The following is a 21,141-nucleotide window of genomic DNA, read 5'->3' on the forward strand; positions in this document are numbered from 1 at the left end:
CATATACATTTAACCATAAATAAACAAACATCTCCCACCCTTGAAAAGGGCTTCACGGAATGCCTTTGTATCTAACTGGATAATACCAAACCTTTTGCGATGTAAGCCGCTTTCAGGGCGGCGGCGGCTGGGTTCTTTGGGCAGGACAACCGAGATACATTTTATTTTATTTTATTTTATTTTATTTATTTATTGTTAAATTTATATACCGCCTTGCAATCGCGAACTGGGATGCGTGCAGAGAGGTCCGAAGGCTGCTTTGCCAATTCGGGGCCACCCGCGAAGCATGGAGAGGCTGGAGGCTGGAGAGAGGAAGATGCGCGCGACCCAAAGGTGGGGGGGGGCGGGGGGACAGGTGCCTGGCCCCGCAGGTGCGCGCGCGCCCCCCTCTTCTCCTTTGACACAGGCGACGAGAGCGAGCGGAGGATGTGGTCGGGGTCTTTCTCGCGCGCGCTCCCTCCGAGATCGTCCCCGCGATGATGCGCGCCCTTGCTAAGGGGGCTCCGTCCCGGCGGCGGGGGCGCAAATGCCGCGCAGGGGCCGGCGGCGGCGAGGTCAGGGGGGCGCCACTGCGCCGCGCAACCCGTCCCGGAGCAGCAGCAGCAGCAGAGCCGCCCCCTCCGGATCTGGGCGGGGAGGCGCCCGGCGCGGCGGGGCCAGCCGGCCGCCCCTTCCTCGCTCGCCCCTGCTGGCAGCGAGAGAGGCGCCTGGCCAGGGCAGAGAAGGGCAGTCGCCGCCGCGCAGTAGCAGGTAACCCAGAGGGCCGGGGGGGGGGGCAGCCTGACCCATTCCCCCCGCTGGAGGAGGAGGAGGGATCGCCTTGGGGGCCCCCAGCTGCTGGGGGTACAGGACCCCCCCCGTGGGAAAAGGCGCTCCCGTCTCAAATTGGGGGGCCCAGCACTGAAGGAACGTAGGAGCCCCTTCCCCCCTAGTCCCGGGGTGCCCAGGACTAGTGAATGAGTGGGGTGACCCTGCCCGCCTCCCCCCACCCCGGGGTGAATGATCAAGAAGCCAGGCAATTAGGCGGCCAAAAAGGACCACCAGCAGAAAGTTAGGAACAATCCACACACACACACACACCCCAAACAAAAATTGGCTCCCCATCCTCTGAAACGCTAGAAAGACTGGACCTGTCTGTATTCCCCTGTGCCCAGAAGAAAAGGGACCCCCCCCCCCACACACACACTCTCAGCTGTACGATTGCTCAGATTTAGCCCAATTAAATTTAGCCAGTTCTTGGCATTCCAACCTCTCCGCCTCTCTGGTGAGAGTGTGACTCCCACATCTGTCTACGCGGAGGGCAAAACATCGGAGCACAAGCGAGACCCAGGGGTCCCTCCTCACCACCACCACCCCCCCCTCCAGCTGCCCTCCAATGCATGGAGTAGCTCTCTGGCATCGCTGAATGGAACCTCCACATTCAGAGGCAGTGTATCTGTGAACAGCAGTTGCTGGGAGCTGGGCGGAAACGGGGGGCGGGGGAAGGCGTCGCCTCTAGGCCCTGCTTGCTGGGTGTTTGTAAGGAGCGCACTGAGAATTAGGGGGACCAGCTTATTCTCTTCCCCAAATCCCAGCGACCATCTCCGCTTGCAATCTGTCGGGTAAGGTGTGAGTGTGTCCAGCGTGGTCTCAGTCCTGGCCAGCTCCTTCCCTCCTTGCCCAGGGAATGCCTTTCTTATTATCTGTGCACTGGGCTTTGCCATGTCCTGCTTCTGACTTCCGCGGAGGGCGTGCAGGGCATACGCCCCCTTCCCCTGGGTGGCCGAAGGCCTGTCTGGAGCCCCCGAAGCCCGCCTCTGCCAGTCCGGGTGTGAGCCCCGTACCCTCTCGGGGGGGTGTCTTGCCCTTGGGTTTCCTTCGCCGCGGCCCCCCCAACGCCGACCCCCTCCTGCCCACATGGCCGCCAAATGGTTCAAGGAGTTTCCGTCCAACCTGAAGACGGTTTCCGAACGCACCCGGCCGGGCAGCAACAACCCGGGGAAGCTGTGCAGTGCCTCCCGCAAGGGCCCGTGTCCGCCCGAAGCGGGCACCGCGTCGCTGCCCGGGAAGGCCCGCAAGAATTCCGCCACCGAGCTGGGCACCCCGCGGACGCTGCTGGCGCCCGGGAAAGATGGCGGAGGAGGCCGGCTGTCACGGGACAACCTCCAAGGCCTGCTGCAGGCCGCCGCGGGGAAGATGCGCAAGAACTCGCGGGTGGACGGCGCCCCCTCGGAGGAGCCGGCCCGGGGCACGGCCAAGGGCAACGCCGGCTGCGGGACCTACATCAACCGGCTTATCAAAGTGGAGGCCCACGAGAAAAACGGGAAGAACTACCCCGGGACGGCACCAGCGCCCCCTCCGGTTCCTGCCCCGGAGCCAGAGAAGCCTAAACAAGAGACAACGGTAAGGAGGAAACCCCCCACAAACACACACTCCCATGCTGGCATCCTTGCAAGGGTGCCACATTATGTCTGGGGCGTTGGGCAGGTGCATTATGGGTCGCCCGCATGCTTCCTTCCGTCCTTGTCCTGAAATATGATGACCTTGTCCCAGCTGTTGGCTTGCCCAACATAGCATCTCCTTTTGGGCTCTGGTACCCAATTAACCTCTCTCTCACTCACACACAGACGCCCGTCTTTCATCCGCCTGGGGTCTGTTTCCTTCTCACACCCAACACACCAAAGAAAAGCCGGCTAATCTAAGAACCGAGCTCCTTGATCTCACTCTGGCCTCATTTAACCAGGGCCGAAAAATCACAAGACTCATTACTCTGAGTTGAGGCAAGGCAGAAGAGCTATGGGGCGGGGGGGGGGCAGTGTTTGTCAAGAGCTTTTTCCACCAAGGAAGCCTAGAGATGAAGACGTCCTTGGATGCGGGACGTGCCGAGGCTGTCAGCTAAAGATACTGCCACATGGAAATTATATAGATCTGTTTTTTGTTGTTGTTTTAAATTATAAATCCACTCTCAGGGCTTCCATTTTAAAGGGACTCCATCCCTGATTGGGCCTTATCAAACTTGGGTCTCCAGATGTGGGACTACAATTCCCATCATCCCCAGCCACAGCTGGCCTGGGGACAATGGGAGTTGTAGCCCACCAATGTCTGGGGACCCAAGTTTGAGAACCCCCTGGATTAATTGGTTTAACATATTTTTAAATCAGCTGAAAAGGCATCACTGTTCAATTGGGCAATGTGTTGCTAAGTTAATGGTTTTTAATATAAATACTTGTGAAAACTGCAGATTGCAGATATAGAAGAGGAATTTCCTGTATACCGAATGTCTCTTCAAGGTTCATATACATACCAATGTATGTAACCATTTTTTCAAGATGGGACCATCATGAAAATATCCCTGCCCAGATATCCTAGGTCCCTGATCCCCGGACCTGAAAACTTGCATCAGACTGTAAACACACACCCTAACCCTAACATACGTGCTCATATGTTCACCAGACGCCATCTTGTTTCAAGATGGTGGAAGGGGAAAGATACCCCCTTCTGGATATTCTACGCCTCCCTTCTATATGCTTTGGTCTGTATTGGGACTCCAAACATGTGAGTTCTAAGGGCTTCTAAGGGTGAATCAAAATTTAAGACACTCTCGAACCCATTCCCATGTGCTGTAAATTGGGTTTGTAAAGAAAGTGAAGTGTGCCGTTGAGTCGGTGTTGACTCCTGGCGCCCACAGAGCCCTGCGGTTGTCTTTTAGTAGAATACAGGAGGGGTTGACCATTGCCATCTCCCACGCAGTATGAGATGATGCCTTTCAGCATCTTTTTTGTACCAGTATGAAAACAGAACAGTTATTAAGGTCAGGTGGGGGGAGAGATCAATCGATCTCCTAAGCTTTCTTCTCTTGGGAAAGTAAGCTAAAAATTGGGGTTGAGTTTCAGTTCCCCTGTGTTCTGGTCCAGACGTTTTCTTTAAGCCCACAAACATTTATGACTCCATGCAGACTATTAAACATTCCGACTTGGCATGTCGTTCCATCAAATGCATAGAATTCAGCACGGAGCTTAAAATAAATAAATAAACGTGTATTGTTTCAACTGCTTGTTTTGGAATTTCGAAAAGGGTTTCACAAACAAAATACGTACGGCGGGATCGAAGACAGGGAAGCCAGACTTGAAGCAGACAGTTGCAAGCTGAGGGCCTGGTGACGGGATCTCTCCTTTCTGAAAACCAGTTATCTGTATTTAGGAATCCAGTTCTGGTTCAGCTGTGATTTGGGGCTCAGTGTTGTTCATGGGGAAAAACCTCCCCAAACTGGTTCAGGAGTCTGAGCTCAGTTTGTTTTTTTTAAAGATATGTGTAATGGTCGGAGTCCTTGCACCAAACCGAGGAGAGGTGGTCTGGTGGTAGCAAGCATGACTTGTCCCCTTGGCTAAGCAGGGTCTGCCCTGGTTTGCATTTGAATGGGAGACTACATATGAGCACTGGAAGAGACTCCCCTCAGGGGATGGAGCCACTCTGGGAAGAGCAGCAGGTTCCAAGTTCCCTCCCTGGCAGCATCTCCAAGATAGGGCTGAGAGAGATTCCTGCCTGCAACCTTGGAGAAGCCGCTGCCTGTCTGTGTAGACAATACTGAGCTAGATAGACCAAGGGTCTGACTCAGTGTATGGCAGTTTCCTATGTTCCTATATACAGTAACAAAATCCTTAAAGGTCCCAGTGCACCCACAAAAGAGTCGGCCTTGCAGTCTCTGTATGAGTCACTGGTCTGGCCTCACCGCCTTCCAGTCGGCTCCTTCAAAAAGGCAGGAGTGGGCAGGTAATTCTGCAGTGTTTCTACAACAGGATCCTTCATTCGCGACCAGTGCAATGCAGCCGTATTGGGAATAGCGGCTCATAGCCTCTGCTTCGCGCGCAGAAGGCCCCGGGTTCCATCCCTGGCAGCCTCTCCCGGGAGGGCTGAGAGAGATTTCCTGCCTCGAACCTTGGAGAAGCCGCTACCCGTCTGGGCAGACCATCCTGAGCTAATTGCCTGGATATAAGGCCTGAGATTGTGTGAATCTCAGTGATTGTGTTCCCATGCCAAAGTGGGCATTTGGGGCCCTGAACCGCCTTGGCATGGTTTCACACAATCGCTTCGACGCAGGTAACCCACATTAAACCTAGATCCAGGTGGATGTCTTGGCAAGCCGGTAATGACGACGCCTTTCCTCCTTCCCTTGGCCACGCTCCAAGCTGATCATCCTAGAAGACTACGCCGACCCCTACGACGCCAAACGCACCAAGGAGCAGCGCGATGCCGAACGGCCGGGGGAGAATGACGGGTACATGGAACCATACGACGCGCAGCAGATGATTACGGGTGAGTGTCGGGTTGCATCTGCTGGGTGACCCAAGCCAAGTGCAGATTTGGGGGCCTGGCACGTCGCCCGCTGTGGTGCCGATGCAGGGCTGTGCTCCACGCCGAGTCAGACCCTCGGTCCGCCCAGCTCGGGATTGCCAGCACTGACTGGCAGCAGCCTTCCAAGGTTGCAGGCAGGAGTCTCTGCCAGCCCTACCTGGGAATGAAGCTGGGTCTGTCTGCCTGCAAAGCAGATGCTCTTCCACCCAGCTGTGAGAACAGCCCTGCAGGATCAGGCCCAAGGTTTATCTCGTCCAGCCTCCTGTTTCCCACACTGGCCCATCAGATGCCTCTGAGAAGCCCACAGGTAAGAGCGGAGGGCACGCCCCCTCTCCTGCTGGGGCTCCCCTGCAACTGGGATGGAGAGGCATCGTGCCTCTGAGGCCGGAGGTGGCCCACAGCCACCAGACTAGTCGCCCTTGATAGACCTGTCCTCCATGAATCCATCTAAGCCCCTTTTAAAGCCATCCGAGGGGGTGGCACTGCATCCTGTGGCAGAGAGTTCCATAGATTAATTATGTGCTGCGTGAAAAAGTTCTTCCTTTTCTCAGTCCTAAATTTCCCAACCCATAGACCCATCCCTGAATCCAGAATTTGCTCTGCCTCTTCCGTCGGCATTTTGCATCTGCTTTGGGTTACGGGTTCCTGGTGAAAAACCCATGGTCACACCCCATGAGCATGAAACCTGTGGCGAAACAGCCATCTCTGTTTTACTCTGACCGACATCAAAGGGAGAAAGCAAAATCTCGGCACAGCTGGGAAGGCAGAGCACAAAACGCTGAAAGAAAGAAAAAAACAACGGGAAAAAGAAATCAGGCCAGGAAGCCATCCCTGTATTTCCTGCCTCTCTGCTGGGCAAGATAAGGCCAGGGAGGGGGAGAGAAAGGGGCAGCTGTGTTGTGAGTGACCCCGACGGCAGTTCAGGAGGTCCCGGCCTCGCATGAAAAGTGGGAAACAGAGCTAGAGGAGTGGGTGAGGTTGAAATCTTAAATAACAACGGGTTAATCCATAGTCCAGCTTCCACAAGACCCCTTTTTGCTGCTTCTAGGGGCACAGAGGCACGGCAGAGCCCTTAATGAACCCGTCATCCCAGTTGCTGTGGAAGAAAACTGGTTTTCTTGGGATGGGGCTGTCCTGTGGAACTCACTGCCACAAGGTGTGGGAACAAGGCCACTAGCTTAGCTGGCTTTAAAAGGGAAGGAGACAAATCTGCAGAGGAGCTGTGACAGCCAGAGACGAAAGTTTGGGCGGTATATAAATGTGATAAATAAATAACAACAACAACAAAATTCAGCCATCCCAGGTCCTTGGGAAGGACTCGAAGTCTGGATAAAACAAACCAGTCAATAACACCTGTCTGACTGTGTAAACAAAATATAATAATAATAAATACATAAATAAATGAAACCTCCATGGACGGAGGTAGTATTCCAGAATACCAGGTGCTAGGACAGGCGAGAAGGGAAGATTCTTGCCATTCATCAAACAAAAGGCATCCAAGCAGTTGAATCACATAAGAGCCCCGTCTCTCAAGCCCCAGCTGGGTAGGGTGGCTTTCCGGCCTACCTCTTTCAAAAGCTGGGCACCGAATCTGGGATGGTCACATTTTTCCCTACACAGCGGTGGCTTGATCAAGCCCCCCCCCCTTTTTATCCAACACTCGATCGCAAAGCAGGTGATCAGACGGGGTGCTTGATCCACCCAGTTCCCGAAACCGGGCAGGGCCCATCTCTGCTACCCAGTTTATGCTCGTGGGAACTGCTCTAGTAGCCAGTCCCGTTGAACCCAGCAGAGCTTGCTCCCGAGTAAACACATCGGGGCTTGATGAGCTATAAATCTCGGGGCTGCGGATTCAGGCAGAGCCCGCAAAGAGAGAGTGCCTTCGTCAAGGCAGGGGGGAACGGGACACAATCCTTTCTTCGCACTCCCGAAAAACAACACACACGGCCGGGCCGCCTAGCAACCCACCGGATCCCAGCCACTGGGTTCTGGCGTCCCCACCCAAAAGCTGACACAGCCGGGTAGCATAACAGGAAGTCGTCGTGCCGGAAACCCCGATGGATGGGGGCTGTTTTGTGAACCACTTCAGCACGGTCTGGGAGTTTTTCAAGAAGCCGATCGCAACCCTGGGAGTTCCCCGTGCCGCCGGCCGCTCGCTGCTTCTGTTTGTGACCCGTGTAGAGAGTCGGATCAAACCTGAACTCAAGACGGCAGCTCAGAGAGGGGGTCCCCCCCCCCCGCCACCAGTGAATCAAAACTAAAATTCAAGTTAAAATGTTTGGGTCATTTTAAACCAGACGGTAACCCCTAACCATACGGTGACCAGTTCAGAATAAGCAGTTCCACGAAGAGTTCTCAAACTTGGGCCCCTGGTTTGTGGGTGGACTACAACTCCCATCATCCCCGGCCACCGTGGCCTTTGGGGTTGGGGATGCAGCTCAGTGGGAGAGCATCTGCTTTTTGTGCACGAGGCCCCAGAGTCCATCTCTGGCAGCATCTCCCGGCAGGGCTGGGAAAGACTCTTGACCCCTTGGAGAAGCTGCTGCCAGTCAGTGTAGACAATACTGATTTGATGGACAATAGTCTGACTCAGTATAAGGCGGCTTCCTATGTTGCTATGTTCCCTCTCCAGTTCACACTCTTATTTATGCCTTAGTTTTTCTCTCTTTGCATGCATTTCCTTACACACACAAACACACCCTTCTCAGTGAAACAGGCTTTCAGGGCTACACAATTTCGATCCTCCAGCTGATTTTGGACTACTGCTCCTATCATCCCCTGCTGTAGTGGCCGCCAGTAGTCCGGAATCATGGGAGTCGTCATCCAGCCTCTGCAGAGGGCCCAACGTGGTGTGGCCCTAACCCAAGGGTAGGCGGGGAAACACCCCCAGGCAAAACTTGCCACATGATCAAGAAACCCTGAGTGTGGTTATGCAGAACCGGCCTGGCCCAGAGGCCTCCTCACCCTCTGCCCCCTGCTTCCTCCCCAGAGATCCGGAGACGGGGTTCCAAAGACCCCCTGATCAAAGCCATCTTGCTCCTGGATGAGCCAGCCGAGAGTGGGGCTAAAGGAGATCCTGCCGCCAAGCGGCCAGGGGCCAAAGCCCCCCAGCTGTACGACACCCCCTACGAGCCAGCAGAGACAGGGGCCAAGCTGGAAACCCGCCTCCCGGAAGACGACGAGCGGCCCCCGGCTGAGTACGAACAACCTTGGGAGTGGAAGAAGGATCAGATTGTGAAAGCGCTCTCAGGTAGCACACAAGAAGCAGTCTGGGGTGGGGCAAATTGTGAAGGGCAACTTATGTGGTCACCTACGGCGAGTTACGGATTTCCTCCAGGCAACCAGGTGGTGTTATTTTTCCAAGTTGGTCTCCTCTTTGCTTTTTAAGGCCCCAAGCAACTAGCGACAAATACATGCAGGCAATCTAGCTAGCATTGTGGACTAGGATCTTGCCTAGACTTATTGTCAAGATCAGATTGTGGGTTGCCACGATCTTCTGCACCGTGAGCAACGGTGTGGCGTGCAGGAATTCAACATGGGAAGTTTTTCCTGCCACAGAAATCCCCATGGTGGGGCAAGCTTCCCCTGTTGGGTTTCTGCCTGTCATGCGGCTGTGAAAAGTGAGCGCTGAAGGGAGTGTTGGCTAGGATGTAGCCCACGTTTCCAGTTCTGCCACTCCAGATTTTAAATCCAATGTGATATTTTATATCCTTTAGGCTAGTTAGTAATTATGACACCTCCAAAACTGTCAGCTATGAAATACCATCCAGGGTGGAGACGGGGAAAGTTTATAAAATTATGCATGGTGTGAAGCAAGCAGAGAGGGGAAAATATTTCTCCCCCATGTAGTTTGTCTAATAAAATTAACTGGAAATAGATTCAGGACAGGTAAAAGAAATGCCTTCTTCACATGAAGTGGAATTCACCTATGGGACTCACTGCCATAGGATGAGGCGGCAGCTTTTCGCTTAGAGGGCTTTAAAAGTGGGCAGGATAGTTAAATGAAACCTCTGTGTTCAGGAGCAGTATACCTCAGGGTCCTCCAATAAACCTGAGGGGCAGCTGAATCTCTGCAACACTCTGCCTTGCCGTATTTCCCCGAATAGAAAATGATTCTGAATTTAGGACGACCCCCCCTTGAAAGCAGAGGTTAAACACGGATTCTACCTGCATTTACCTGAAAGGAACAGGACTTTGAATTTAAGACAACCTCCTGATTCCTAACATCCAAGAACTTGGGGGGAAACCTAGTCTTGGATGCAGGTAAATATGGTATTTACCTGACTGTGGTGACATAGCAGTGTTCATGCTGTGCCCAACCATATCACTGGAGCCCCACGGCAGTGTGGGGCAGGCCTCTTACCCCACCACCTCCTCCTCCCTTTCAGTCCAGTTTGAGGGGTCAGAGAAGGCCACCGCGTCCAAGGAAGAGGCACCAACCCCTCCACGCCAACAGCATCGCCGCCAGAGGAGCTGGCCCTCCAAGATGGTGAAACCCACGCTGGCGACGGACCCTGTTGCAGACGGGGAGCGCATGGACCCTACCCTCCCACTGGAAAAGCAACCGTAAGACATCGTGCTGAGGCGGGGAGGGGGAAGACGCGGTGGCCGAGATTCTGACTAGCACTGTGTGCATGCCGCAAAGAAAGCAACATAGGTCCTGGTGGCCATTTTCACCTTTATCACCTGAAAATATGCCCCTGAGGGACACACAAACACTCCACTACCACCACCAATATTTATATTTATTTTTGCTTTTCAGCAAACGTTTGCAAAGCAGTTTACGTAGATAAATAAAGATAGATATAAGTTTATTCAGTAATTGACCAGCAAACGTAGATAGATAAATAAATAAGATGATTCCCTGTCCTGAAAGGCACACAGCCTAAAAAGAAACGCAAGGTTGACACCCACAACAGCCGCTGGAGGGATGCTGTGCTGGCGTTGGAGAGGGCCAGTTGCTCTCCCCCTGCTAAATAGAAGAAAACCGCCTCTTTGAAAGGTGCCCCTTTGCTCAGTTCGCAGGGGTCAACCCACCTGCCCTCCAAAGCAACAGGGGCGCCCCCGTGGCATCTGAGGTGAGGCGCAGAATCTGCCTTGCTGCACGCCCCAGTGGGGAGCAGCCCCCTTTCAAAACTGTCCCTTGCAAGCTTTGGAGGTGCAGAGGGGGCACGGAGGAGGGAAGGTGGCCCACAGCCTCCTCTCATCTCCTGCCAGAAGGGTGAGGACAGATACTCCCTACAAAGTTTGCCAGGGTCAGGTCAATCCAAAGAGCTGCTCTTTTTGCCACCCCGCTGGCATCCCAGCAATCTACCGCCTGAGGCAGCTGCACCACCGTGCCTCATGCAATGGCCGCCCCTGCAAAGCAAGAGGGCTGAGAGAAAACTCAGTTTTAAATAGTTGGCAGGGCTGGTCTTTGGCGTAGAGAAAGGGACAGTAACTCTTCCAAACAAAACCTTCAATAATGCGCCCCCCCCCCCCCGCTTTCTTTGTGGCTTTGGAAAAACGGTGACCAAAAGAGGACCCGTTAAGAGGTTTAGAAAACAAATCCACAAATGCCGGATAACGGGTGAATAGAGGGGTTCGTCCGCCCTCTCTCAAAACTCAAGAATGTAAGTTCGCTGGGTGAATGAATGTTCTGGCGACGGGTTCAAGGGCGGACGAAAGGAAGCTCTTAGTGAGACTCATAAGGAACCAGGGAGTTAATTGCCATGGGATGTTGCTATGGCAATGAGGATAAGTAGCTTTTTTAAAAGGGGGGATTAGAGAAATCCGCAGCGGAGAGAGCTATCGGCAGCTATCAGTTACAAGAGCTAAGAAATGGAAGCTTCGCATCCGAAAGCTCCGTACCCATAATGCCCAGCTGCCGAACCTCCAGGGTGGCCTTCTCCCCACGCCCTGCTCTGGAACTTCCCAGGGTCTATCCAGCGGCCCGTTATCAGAATCTGGATACTGGGGCAGTGCAACCTTTGGTTCAATCCAACGCAGCAGTTTTATGGAGCTGTGCAAAAGCCTTTCTGGTGATGTCTGAGCTTGTAAGATCCTGTCCACCCCAAAGAGCCGTCTCCGCTATAGTGGGCAGAATCAGCATCTACTAGTGGATCTGCAGCCGTTACCCAGTTATTTAACTACAGTAGCAACAGAAACAGGCCCATGGGCAAGCTGTCTCTCCCCAAATCCCAGTCTTCCCCATCTGTAAAATGGGACTAAATGCTTAAGATCACTGGCACAACTTGCTCGTCCTCAGCAATGCAAGGAGAGGACATTCTCCGCCACGGCTGGCCTTGAACTAGTTGCTTAGTGATCTTCACCTCTAAAATAGAGCTGTGCCCTGGTTGCCTTTGGCCAGGCCTTTGTGAAGCTCTGCTGGCCAGCTGAGAGTTCCGAGTTCGAATTTCAGATCAGTAATAACCCAGACGTCAATTTGGACCTGTCTGCATATGTCATCTTGGTGCGTGACTCAGTGGGTACAATCTGCTTCCCTGAACCACCATTTTGTACCTGGCCCCGCCCCCTCAAGCCACCACTTTGTATCTAGCTCCGCCCCCTTGAGCCACCATTTTTACCTGGCCCCGCCCCCTCAAGCCACCACTTTGTATCTAGCTCCGCCCCCTCGAGCCACTATTTTGTACCTGGCCCCGCCCCCTCAAGCCACCACTTTGTATCTAGCTCCGCCCCCTCAAGCCACCACTTGAGGTGACTGTAGATCCCGCAGGACTGGCGTCGGGCCCCAACACCCCGGCCCCGCACCCCGGCCCCCTTTCTCGGCCCCGTTGCCCCAGGGTCTGGCCCAACCTGCCCGCAAGCTCACGCTCTCCCTCCCACGCAGTTGGTTCCACGGCGCCATCACGCGAGCCGAGGCGGAGAACCGGCTGCAGCCGTGCCGGGAAGCGGGATACCTGGTGCGGACCAGCGAGACGGGCACCAGCAAATACTCCATCGCCCTGAAGTGAGTGCCTGGAGCTGGAGACGGGAAAGCTGGAGAGGGAAACAGCAAGCCCCGACTTACGGGGCTGGGTCCACCAGTGAAGGCCTTGCCATCCCCACGAGACGGAAAAGAGCAGGAGAGGGGAGAGAGAGAAAGGGGGGAAAGACGGGTCGTCTTGCAGAGACGCGGTACAGCCAGGGTAACATGTGAAGGGGACAAGGGGTCAGGACAGCGCCCCTGGGCATGTGCAGAGTGCAATTTCCACCCAAGGGGAATCGGCAGTCCTGACTGGCATGGATCGATAGTTCAGTATTTTGAAAGACCAACCCCCTTCTTGTAAGGAGAGGGGCTTTAAAATGTCTTATCCGTTCAGATGTGGTGGGTTTTCAGTTTAACTCCTAAATGTGGTTTTAGCCGGGTCTTTTAACTTCCATTTTACTGCTTTTATTTGGTTTTATATGATGACTGTTTTACCGATTTTATGAGCCAACCCGAGCAGTAGTGCACCGCTTGGAGGGAGGGATGGAGTGTAAAGAAATGTACTAAAGATTGCCAACCCTGACTGGCAGCAGCCCTCCAAGGTTTCTAGGCAGGAGTCTCTCCCAAATGCAGCCAGGGATGGATCCCGGCACCTCTGCATGAAAGCAGACGCTCTACCACCGAGCGCTGGATGGTTATGATGAAGCTGCCAGCCTGAGTCAGGCCGTGGTTCCCTGTAGCCCAGCACGGTCTGCACTGACTGGCAGCAGCTCTCTAAGGTTCCAGGAAGGAGTCTCTCCCCCAGCCCTACCTGGAGATGCTGCCAGGGACTGAACCGGGGACCTTCGGCTCTGCCACTGAGCTCTAGCTGCTCCTAGTCACCAATCCCTGCCTTGGGAGCCACCGTCGCCCGCAGATTTTCTTTTGGCTGGTAAAGAACAGTGGAGCACGGGGGGGGGGAGGAAAGAGCCCCCCCTCCTCCTCCTCCTGCCTTTTGCACCCCCCTGGCTTCAGCCTCTCCATCCCTGCTACCCTGTTGCAGCCGCTGTGCCTTCTCCAGGGGATCACTGGCCCGGGCGCGGCTCACGCTTCCTTCCTCAGGATGCTGAGCCCCTCGCTTTGGAACAATCGGAGCAGGGAAGGGAAGCGACTGAGAACCAGCGCAGGCCGGGCAGGAGGAGGAGGAGGGAGCAGAGAAGCGACGACAAATCTGATGGATATTCAAAGTCCCCAAAGCGGTTTACAGAGACATAAATGAATTAAATAAGGTGGCTCCCTGTCCCCAAAGGGCTCACAGTCTAAACAGAAACCATAAGATAGACCCCAGCAAGAGTCATTGGAGGCACTGTGCTGGGGGTGGAGAGGGCCGGTTGCTCTCCCCCTGCTAAATACAAGAGAATCGCCACTTCTAACAGGTGCTTCTTTTGTCCAGGTAGCAGGGGACTCTGCTAAGCAGAGTCCTCCCTGGTTTGCATTTGAATGGGAGATGGCATGTGAGGGGTTCCAAGGTTCCCAGTTCCCTCCCTGGCAGCATCTCCAGGGTAGGGCAGAGAGAGAGAGACTCCTGCCTGCCACCTTGGAGAAGCCGCTGCCTGTCTGGGTTGACAACACCGAGCTAAATGGACCCATGGTTTGGCACGGAAGAAGTCCTATGAGGTTGTCCCTCAGCTTCGTATCCAGACCAAAAAAGTTGTTGATAGGATTTGTCTAGCAACCGAGAGTCCTGTGGTCAGGGGTTCAATGCCCGGGGGTGCATCCGAGGAAAAAGCAGGGTGGCTCAAAGAGAAACCATAGCAAGTGGCTCGGGGGAATAACTCCCTAGCTGCTTGTGCTGCCGTGGACAAGCCGCACGGTAAAGAAGGAGGAGAAGGGGGGACATTGGGGTGGTGCCATATCTCAGTGATGGGGCATCTGCCCACTGGCATGCAGAAGGCCCCAGGACCCATCCCGGGCTGGCAGCATCTCCAGGTAGGGCTGGGAAGGACTCCTGCCTGAAGCCATGGAGAGCTGCTGCTGCCGCCAGTCAGTATAGAGTAGGGTTCCCCACCTGTGGCCTTCCACAATAAACTGAAGCTGGGGATGATGGGAGTTGTAGTCCAGCCAATATCTGCAGTACCCAAGGTTGGGAACCCCCGGTGTAGACTATACTGAGCCAGATGGACCAAGGGTCTGACTCGGTTATAAGACAGCTTCCTGGAGACAGGGACGGGGCCGTAGCTCAGTGGCAGAGAACCTGCCTTGCGCGCAGAAGGTGCTAGGTTCGGTCCCCGGCTGGCAGCATCTCCAGGCCGGGCTGGGAGAGACGCCTCCCTGAGACCTTCGAGAGCTGCCTCGTTGTAGAATTAAGCGCCCAGGGAGGCGACACCAAACCAGATCACGTGCGCCCCCGTTCACATAGATGTGCTCTTTTCCTCCCCACCAGGACCAGCCAAGGTTGCGTCCACATCATCGTGGCCCAGACAAAGGACCACAAATTCACCCTGAACCAGACCAGCGGCCTCTTCAACAGCGTCCCCGAAGTCGTGCGTTACTACTCCACCGAGAAACTCCCCTTCAAAGGGGCAGAGCATATGACCCTCCGCTATCCGGTTCCGCTACCCAGCAAGATCCATTAACCCCCGCACCATCGGGACTGTGTCAGCTGGAGAAATATGGGTGGTGGGATACCTTTGCACCCATGTACCCCCCCCCGATGACAGCCTCTGTCTTTGCCCTTTCCTTGCCCCTTGCGGCCTGCCCCCTTCCATTCACACATTCCCCACAGAACTAGCCCCTGCTCAGAGCCTCGAATATAAACTAGGGCCACCGTCTGCCCCAAAGTCTCACCCAACATGAACTTGGAAGCAGATTTCTGGGGTCTTCCCAAGCTTGAGCATTTCCAAGGAGAGGCGTTTCTAGAAGACAAACCAGCTCCCAAGCATTCCGTCACGCCTACAAATTTGCTATGCAAATGAAGGGGCGGAGCTCCGAAGGAATCTCGAGGGTTCCCAGTCAGTTCTATGGCAGTCGGGACGTAGTGAACCGGCTGAAACCGGGGGCAAAGTCAGAGCAGGGCATGAAACCTTCTCATGTTAGATATTGGGGTCCACAGGGAAGGAGGAGGCTTAGGTTTTACCGTAGTCTTGCCCCCAAGTGCCCCCTTTCTCCCTTATGGGCAAATGGCTACCATTCATTCCTATGGGGGGGACACAAACCCTTATACTTCTGAGAGAAAATTGGGTTCTGACAGTATTCAGGAAAACCACTTTGGATGTTGTGGTTGTTTAAATAAGACTTTGAAGCTGGAGTGAGGGGGAAACACACCCAAATGTTTAGGTTCCCTAGTCACTGCAGGGGGAACCAGCATCAAATCTGTGGGTGCCGGTTTCCCATAGGGCTGCCGGAATATTTCAGATATACCCAGATTTCAAGGTTCCCAACTATCATACTTGCTCAGGCCGTGGCAGGGGTCTCAGTTCTCGGGTGCTGCCGAGGCAAGAACACTGTCCAGTCAGCTGGAGCTGAGGACGGAGCTAACCTCTTATGCCAGGGTGCTTTCCAGATTAGACCCTGCAACGGGGTTGCGTCGGATCTCGGAAGGGTGCTTCCACACTTCCTGTTTCGTGACACCGCAGTCCCTACACGGACAGCAGGGGGCCGTTCACATTGCCAGTGCCTCGTTTCGAATTTAATCGCTGCGATATAGAGCTAAGACATCGTATATCCGGCGTAAGGAAGTTGCTGGTTTTTCCCGGGGTTGTCCGTTTCCGCGAGACTGCTCCCCCTGCTGTTGACGTTTTGAAAGCGATTTGCCCGAACGGAAGCATGTTGCTCCTGTTGAGCGGCTAATCTGGAAAGCACCCAGGTTGAGGGCTGAGTTTCAGAGAGAGGCATCTGCAGCTCGTAGCGACGAATGGCTGGGACTGATGCGAGAGTTCCGAGGCTGAGGCTTTTTATAGTCTCAGGTGAGCCGGGATTGGCCCGTGAGGTCAGCTGGTGGGTAGTGCCACCTAGGGGGCGCTCTGGCACAGCAATACCCGGGCGTGGAAGCGTGGATTTGGGAGTCAGGCACAGGGCTTCCGGGGGCTAGGCGCCCTGGTTCAAGACCCACCCCAGCGCCCTGACACATTTTTCTCACACCTACTTCTAGAACCGATGCAGACGGCGCCACTTGGTTGCCACAGGGTGAATTTCCGCTGTTATTTGAGGAGTGATTCTGAAGCCAGAGGTCTTCCAGCAATACGAGGCAAAAGTGAGGGTTAGGGAAGAAGCGGATGGGAAGAAGGTAACAGAATAGTCAGGGCAGGGGGAGAAGACAAGTGTGGGCAGAGAAGCCATATATGCACCCATAACACCAGGAACAGGGGTACCGAAGCTTGCGTCCCCAACCGCTGGACTGCAACACCCATCATCTGCCACAAGGTCATTGCAGCAGGGGACGGTGGGAGTTGTAGTCCAACGACAAAGGTCGTTGTGCGGCAGGATGATGCGAACTGCAGTCCCAACAACATCTGGGGGCCCACATTTGAGGAAGGGTCTGAATGCAGAGTCACCCCTGCCGTCCAGAGTTTCCTCTTAAATTCTCCTTTCCCTGTGAATCGGTCCAAAGGTATCTGCGCCACTCATGGGCATACGGGACGGAGAAAGGTGTACGGTCAGAGAATACAGGGGAGAGAGTACAACAGTAAAGCCTCGCAGTAAATTCGCAATAAAGCCTTGCTGTGTGAAAAACGCCCCGTTGACAACAAGCGTGGATGACAGCCAAGATAAAGATGCCAATAAAATGTCTCTTAATCAGGTCATTTGGGAAAAGACAGAACGTCTGAACTGCAGGGGCAGAGAACAGCGAAAGCTGGGGTGCTGCGTTTTCGAATATGTCCATAGACAGAATGTGAAATAAAGTGTAGAATTCATCACTGGTTGAAAATCGCATCTTCTGTTTGCTAAAGGGGGCATGATTGAGCCAGGAAAGACACACACACACACACACACACCCCAAAGCTGCTCTGGGCAGTATTTATATATATTTATATTTATATTTATTTATTTACATTTTCTATCCTGCTCTTCCTCCAAGGAACCCAGAGTACTGCATACTTAAGTTTCTCCTCACAACAACCCTGTGAAGTAGGTTAGGCTGAGATCCAACCGGGATCCCTCAAAGCCAATGGCCTAGAGACACAGCCATGCAGTGTAGCCAGTCACGACCTGGAGATGCTGCCAGGGATTGAACCTGGGAACTTCTGCTTGCAAAGCACACGCTCTCCCGCGGAGCTACAGCGCTCATGTCTCCCATCCAAATGCAAACCAAGGCAGACCCGGCTTAGCAAGGGGAGCCATTCATGCCCGCTACTGCAGGGCCAGCTCTCCTCCCTTCAACTTTCCTGACTTTGTATTCTACCAAAGATAACCACAGGGCACCGTGAGTTGACGCCAACTCGGCGGCCCGCTTTTCCTTTACTGCAGGACGGAAAGTTTCGGGGTGCTCATGCATTCAAACCCTCCTCAAGACCTTCAGAAGGGAGTGAACATTTCAGCGCCCCCCCAAAAGGCAACATGTAGGGACACTGGGAATATAGGCCGTGAACCACTTCAGTCCATTTCTTGCAGGCACATCACGTCGCCACAGGACATTGGCACCAACAGCAAAATGGCCGCCTGTTTTGGGAATGCCGGACCCACCTTTTCCAGTCTGGGCTAAGAGAGCCTGGACGGACATTTTTTCCTCCCACGCCCCAGCCTATTTCGAGAACAGACTTAAATGGTTATTCATCTGGGGGCGGAGGGGACAGAACCAATGGCCACATCTCTGCACACGCCCGCAACGGCGCTGTGTGATTCACGGGCGGGGCTGCCCATCGAAGGCCGTCTCGCTCTCGCTTCCTCTTTCTGCAGTGATTGAGCGGAGTCACCCTGGCAGGAAGAGCTCATGAGAAAGGCAAGAAAATCCCGGAATTGTTTCCACTTCCTGTCTTAAAGAACAACAGACTTTGGAGCGACACTGCCCTTTCCCAGAGGTCGGGCCTGCTCACGGACACAGCTCTGGGGTGGTGCCACCAGATGGCTATAAAGGGGGGCTCCGACAAATTCATAGGGTATCAATGGCTATTTGGCCAGGAAGTGGAACCTCCTTCGACAGCAGCAGTCTACCTCTGAATGCCAGCTGCCAATGAGGGTGGGAGGGGGGTTGTTCGCCTCTGTGCCCTGCTGGTGGGCTTCCCAGAGGCATCTGGTTAGCCGCTGTGGGGAACAAGATGGTGGTTTCCTTAGATCTTTCATCTGAGCCAACAGAGCTCTTCGTGTGAAGCTTCCACAGTCAAAGGAAATCTACCTTTGGGTATCTTGTTGTTGAGGATAACCAAGGGAGACATCACCTTTGTGCCCTGCGTCTAGCTTTCCCAGATGTCTCCTATTCAGCACAGCTGTTCTCACAATCTTATTACGAACCATTAGGGTTACTGTAGGGAGCTGCCTTCTACGGAGTCAGTCCCTTGGTCCGTCTAGCCCAATACTGCCTATTCTGACTGGCAGCAGCTCCCCGGAGTTTTAGGCAGGAGTCTCTCCCAGCGGTATTGAACCTGGAATCTCCCCAGTCTGAAAACTGCTGTCCAAAGGCTTCCGCGGTGGATATTCGACATGACTGAGTTGACACTGCCCCCCTGTGGTTGACTTGAAGTCAAGTCGCAGTTCGGGCATGCCACAGAATTAACATGGCTATACATTTTCACAACAGCCTGTGCACCAATTTTTTTTAAAGTCCTGGCTGAGATTTGACAAATGGCATTGGCACACCCAGTGGGATTATTGTTTCCCCAGGAGGCTGCCTTTTAACGAGTCAGACCCTTGGTCCATCGAGCTCAGTATTGTCAACCCAGACTGGCAGCAGCTTCTCCAAGGTTGGAGGCAGGAATCTCTCTCAGCCCGACCTTGGAGATGCTGCCAGGGAGGGAACGTGGAACCTTCTGCTCTCCCCAGAGCAGCCCCATCCCTTAAGGGGAAGATCTTCCAGGGCTCACACATGGAGTCTCCCATCCAAATGCAAACCAGGGCAGACCCTGCTTAGCAAAGGGGGCAATCCATGCTTGCTGCCAACAAGACCTCCAAGTTCCTATGGACGGCCATCGCCTCGCTTTCTGCCCCGAACACCCTTTGCCACCCACTCCCCACAGAACCAAAGTCGCCTCTTTGCCGTTTCACTTCCCCTCGCTTTGAAGCAGACTTCCTCTGTCAGCGGAGCACACGCCGGCCTCTTTTTCCACCCCGGCCTCCCACATTTGCATGGCGTTTCCCTTCGTGACGCTCCTTGCACGAGGGGCCGCCACCCACTTTTGCGTGTCTCATAAGACATGTCAAAAACACAGGCATCGTAGCGCTACCCCGGGCGGGGGAACTCCCAGATTACAACAGGAGAAGTGAGCAGGCATGTGTGGTCGGGGAGGAAAGAGGCCTGGGTCATCTGCACCCTTCTCTCGCCGTTTTTAGGAAGGAAGCGGGGAGCAAAACAAATCTTTGTTCCACTGCGATGACATTTCGATAAGGGGTCCAAAGGCCACAAGAGCCAGGCGTTAGGCCTAGAGTTGCCATGCCCACCCACCCACCCACCCCGAAATTCCGGATTTCTCCCGGATTTTAAACATCCCACCTGGATTTCAGCTTTCATCGGGGCGGGGGGTAGGGGGGGAGAAGGAAAAAAAAAAAAAAGCTAAGCAGTAGCCCTTGTAGAAGAGGGGTTCTGGTGCAAAACGTGCCCTCACCATTCTGCTCAAGAATTAGTTTCAAGCCTATTTGCATAATACACAAATTAGGCACCCGGATTTGGAAAGCCAGAATAGGGCAACCTTATTTGGTCCTAGCACCATCACCGCTACCCCCCCACCCCCACCCCAGCTCACTTCAGTTCGTTCTTTTTAAAGTTCCCCTGCTCACTGAGCCTAGAGGCACCCTTTACAAGTGGCGATTCACTTTATTTCGCAGGGGGAGAGCAACCGGCCCTCTCCAGCCCCAGCACAGCACCCCTCCGGTGGCTGTTGCTGGGGTCTGTCTTACGTTTCTTTTTAGATTGGGAGCCCTTTGGAGACAGGGCTCCATCTTATTTATTGATTATTTCTCTATGTAAACCGCTTTGGAAACTCTTGTTGAAAAGCGGTATATCAATATCCATTGGGTTGTCTATTGTACGTTATGGTATTCCACTTTTCTCTGATCAAGCACCCCAAACAGTCTCCAAACAAAGAAAGGCCAAAGCTGCTGAGACCAATTCGTAACAAAAGCAGCAGCTCACCCACAGAGGAAACATGATGCAAAATGGACAGACACCCACACAAATACCCACACAGGGAATATCTGGCTCAAACACGCTTAAAAGACCGCAAAGATGCTCTCACCTTGTGTTGAGAAGTCTGCAGGAGAAGACCCTGGCCTGGGCTGGCTCAAGAGGAGAGGAATTCCTGAGACCTGGTTCACACACATCACCCTAATTAGACAGTGTCCCTTCAGCTGGGAGGCCCAATCCAAGCACAGCTGCAAGTCCTCAGCTACAAACCTTTCCCTAATCGTCTAACTGTCTGCCTGTGCCCCTCATAGCTATTTTCCAACATTTGCAATGAAGGCAGCGTTCTGCTTTTGAGAAGGGGTCTGTCGCTTTGCATGCTGAAGGCACCAGGTTCAATCCTTGGCGGTATCTCCAGGGAGAACCGGGAAAGATCCCTGCCTGAAATCTTGGAGCACCGCTGCCAGACCGTGTAGACCAGGGCTGCACAAATGGCGCCCTCCTGCAGATGCTGGGCTACTACAACTCCCATCATCCCTGACTATTGGCCACCGGATTATGGGGGTTGTGTTCCTAAAACATCTGGAGGGCGGACGTCAGGCAGGCCTGGGGTGGACTATATTCAGCTAATTGGACAAAGGGACTCACTCTCTAT

At 54.0% G+C, this 21,141-nt stretch overlaps 2 protein-coding genes across 7 annotated transcripts in view; one reads left to right on the forward strand and one right to left on the reverse strand.

The window, feature by feature from the left end:
• Positions 1-20,666, reverse strand: part of TDRD10 (tudor domain containing 10) — a 46,040-nt gene extending 25,374 nt beyond the window's left edge. For 2 of the 6 annotated variants that reach the window (XM_053277343.1, XM_053277346.1), the window contains exon 1: positions 15,065-15,129. In XM_053277343.1, the coding sequence (XP_053133318.1) occupies positions 15,065-15,114 (50 nt within the window). In that variant the 5' untranslated portion in view covers positions 15,115-15,129. Of the gene's footprint in view, positions 1-1,932; positions 2,122-4,076; positions 4,155-15,064; positions 15,130-20,601 lie in introns of those variants that run through there. The other 4 variants (XM_053277349.1, XM_053277350.1, XM_053277344.1 and 1 more) reach the window with 4 other exon arrangements.
• SHE (Src homology 2 domain containing E) lies at positions 703-17,133 on the forward strand. The gene is made up of 6 exons (XM_053277340.1): positions 703-2,382; positions 5,166-5,292; positions 8,321-8,581; positions 9,720-9,897; positions 12,161-12,280; positions 14,661-17,133. Exons 1-6 carry the CDS (start codon positions 1,897-1,899, stop codon positions 14,851-14,853), a joined length of 1,365 nt encoding a protein of 454 aa, XP_053133315.1. The 5' UTR covers positions 703-1,896; the 3' UTR covers positions 14,854-17,133.
• Positions 20,667-21,141: the final 475 nt, after the last annotated feature.

The sequence above is a fragment of the Hemicordylus capensis genome, chromosome 14, assembly GCF_027244095.1.
Source record: "Hemicordylus capensis ecotype Gifberg chromosome 14, rHemCap1.1.pri, whole genome shotgun sequence".
Lineage (NCBI taxonomy): Eukaryota > Metazoa > Chordata > Lepidosauria > Squamata > Cordylidae > Hemicordylus > Hemicordylus capensis.

Bases quoted from the DNA above. Each gene is read 5' to 3' on its own strand.
- SHE (XM_053277340.1), top strand. From the start codon at position 1,897: ATGGCCGCCAAATGGTTCAAGGAGTTTCCGTCCAACCTGAAGACGGTT. The intron at 9,898-12,160 runs GTAAGACATCGT...CCTCCCACGCAG, and splicing joins CTCCCACTGGAAAAGCAACC to TTGGTTCCACGGCGCCATCA. The intron at 12,281-14,660 runs GTGAGTGCCTGG...CCTCCCCACCAG, and splicing joins AAATACTCCATCGCCCTGAA to GACCAGCCAAGGTTGCGTCC.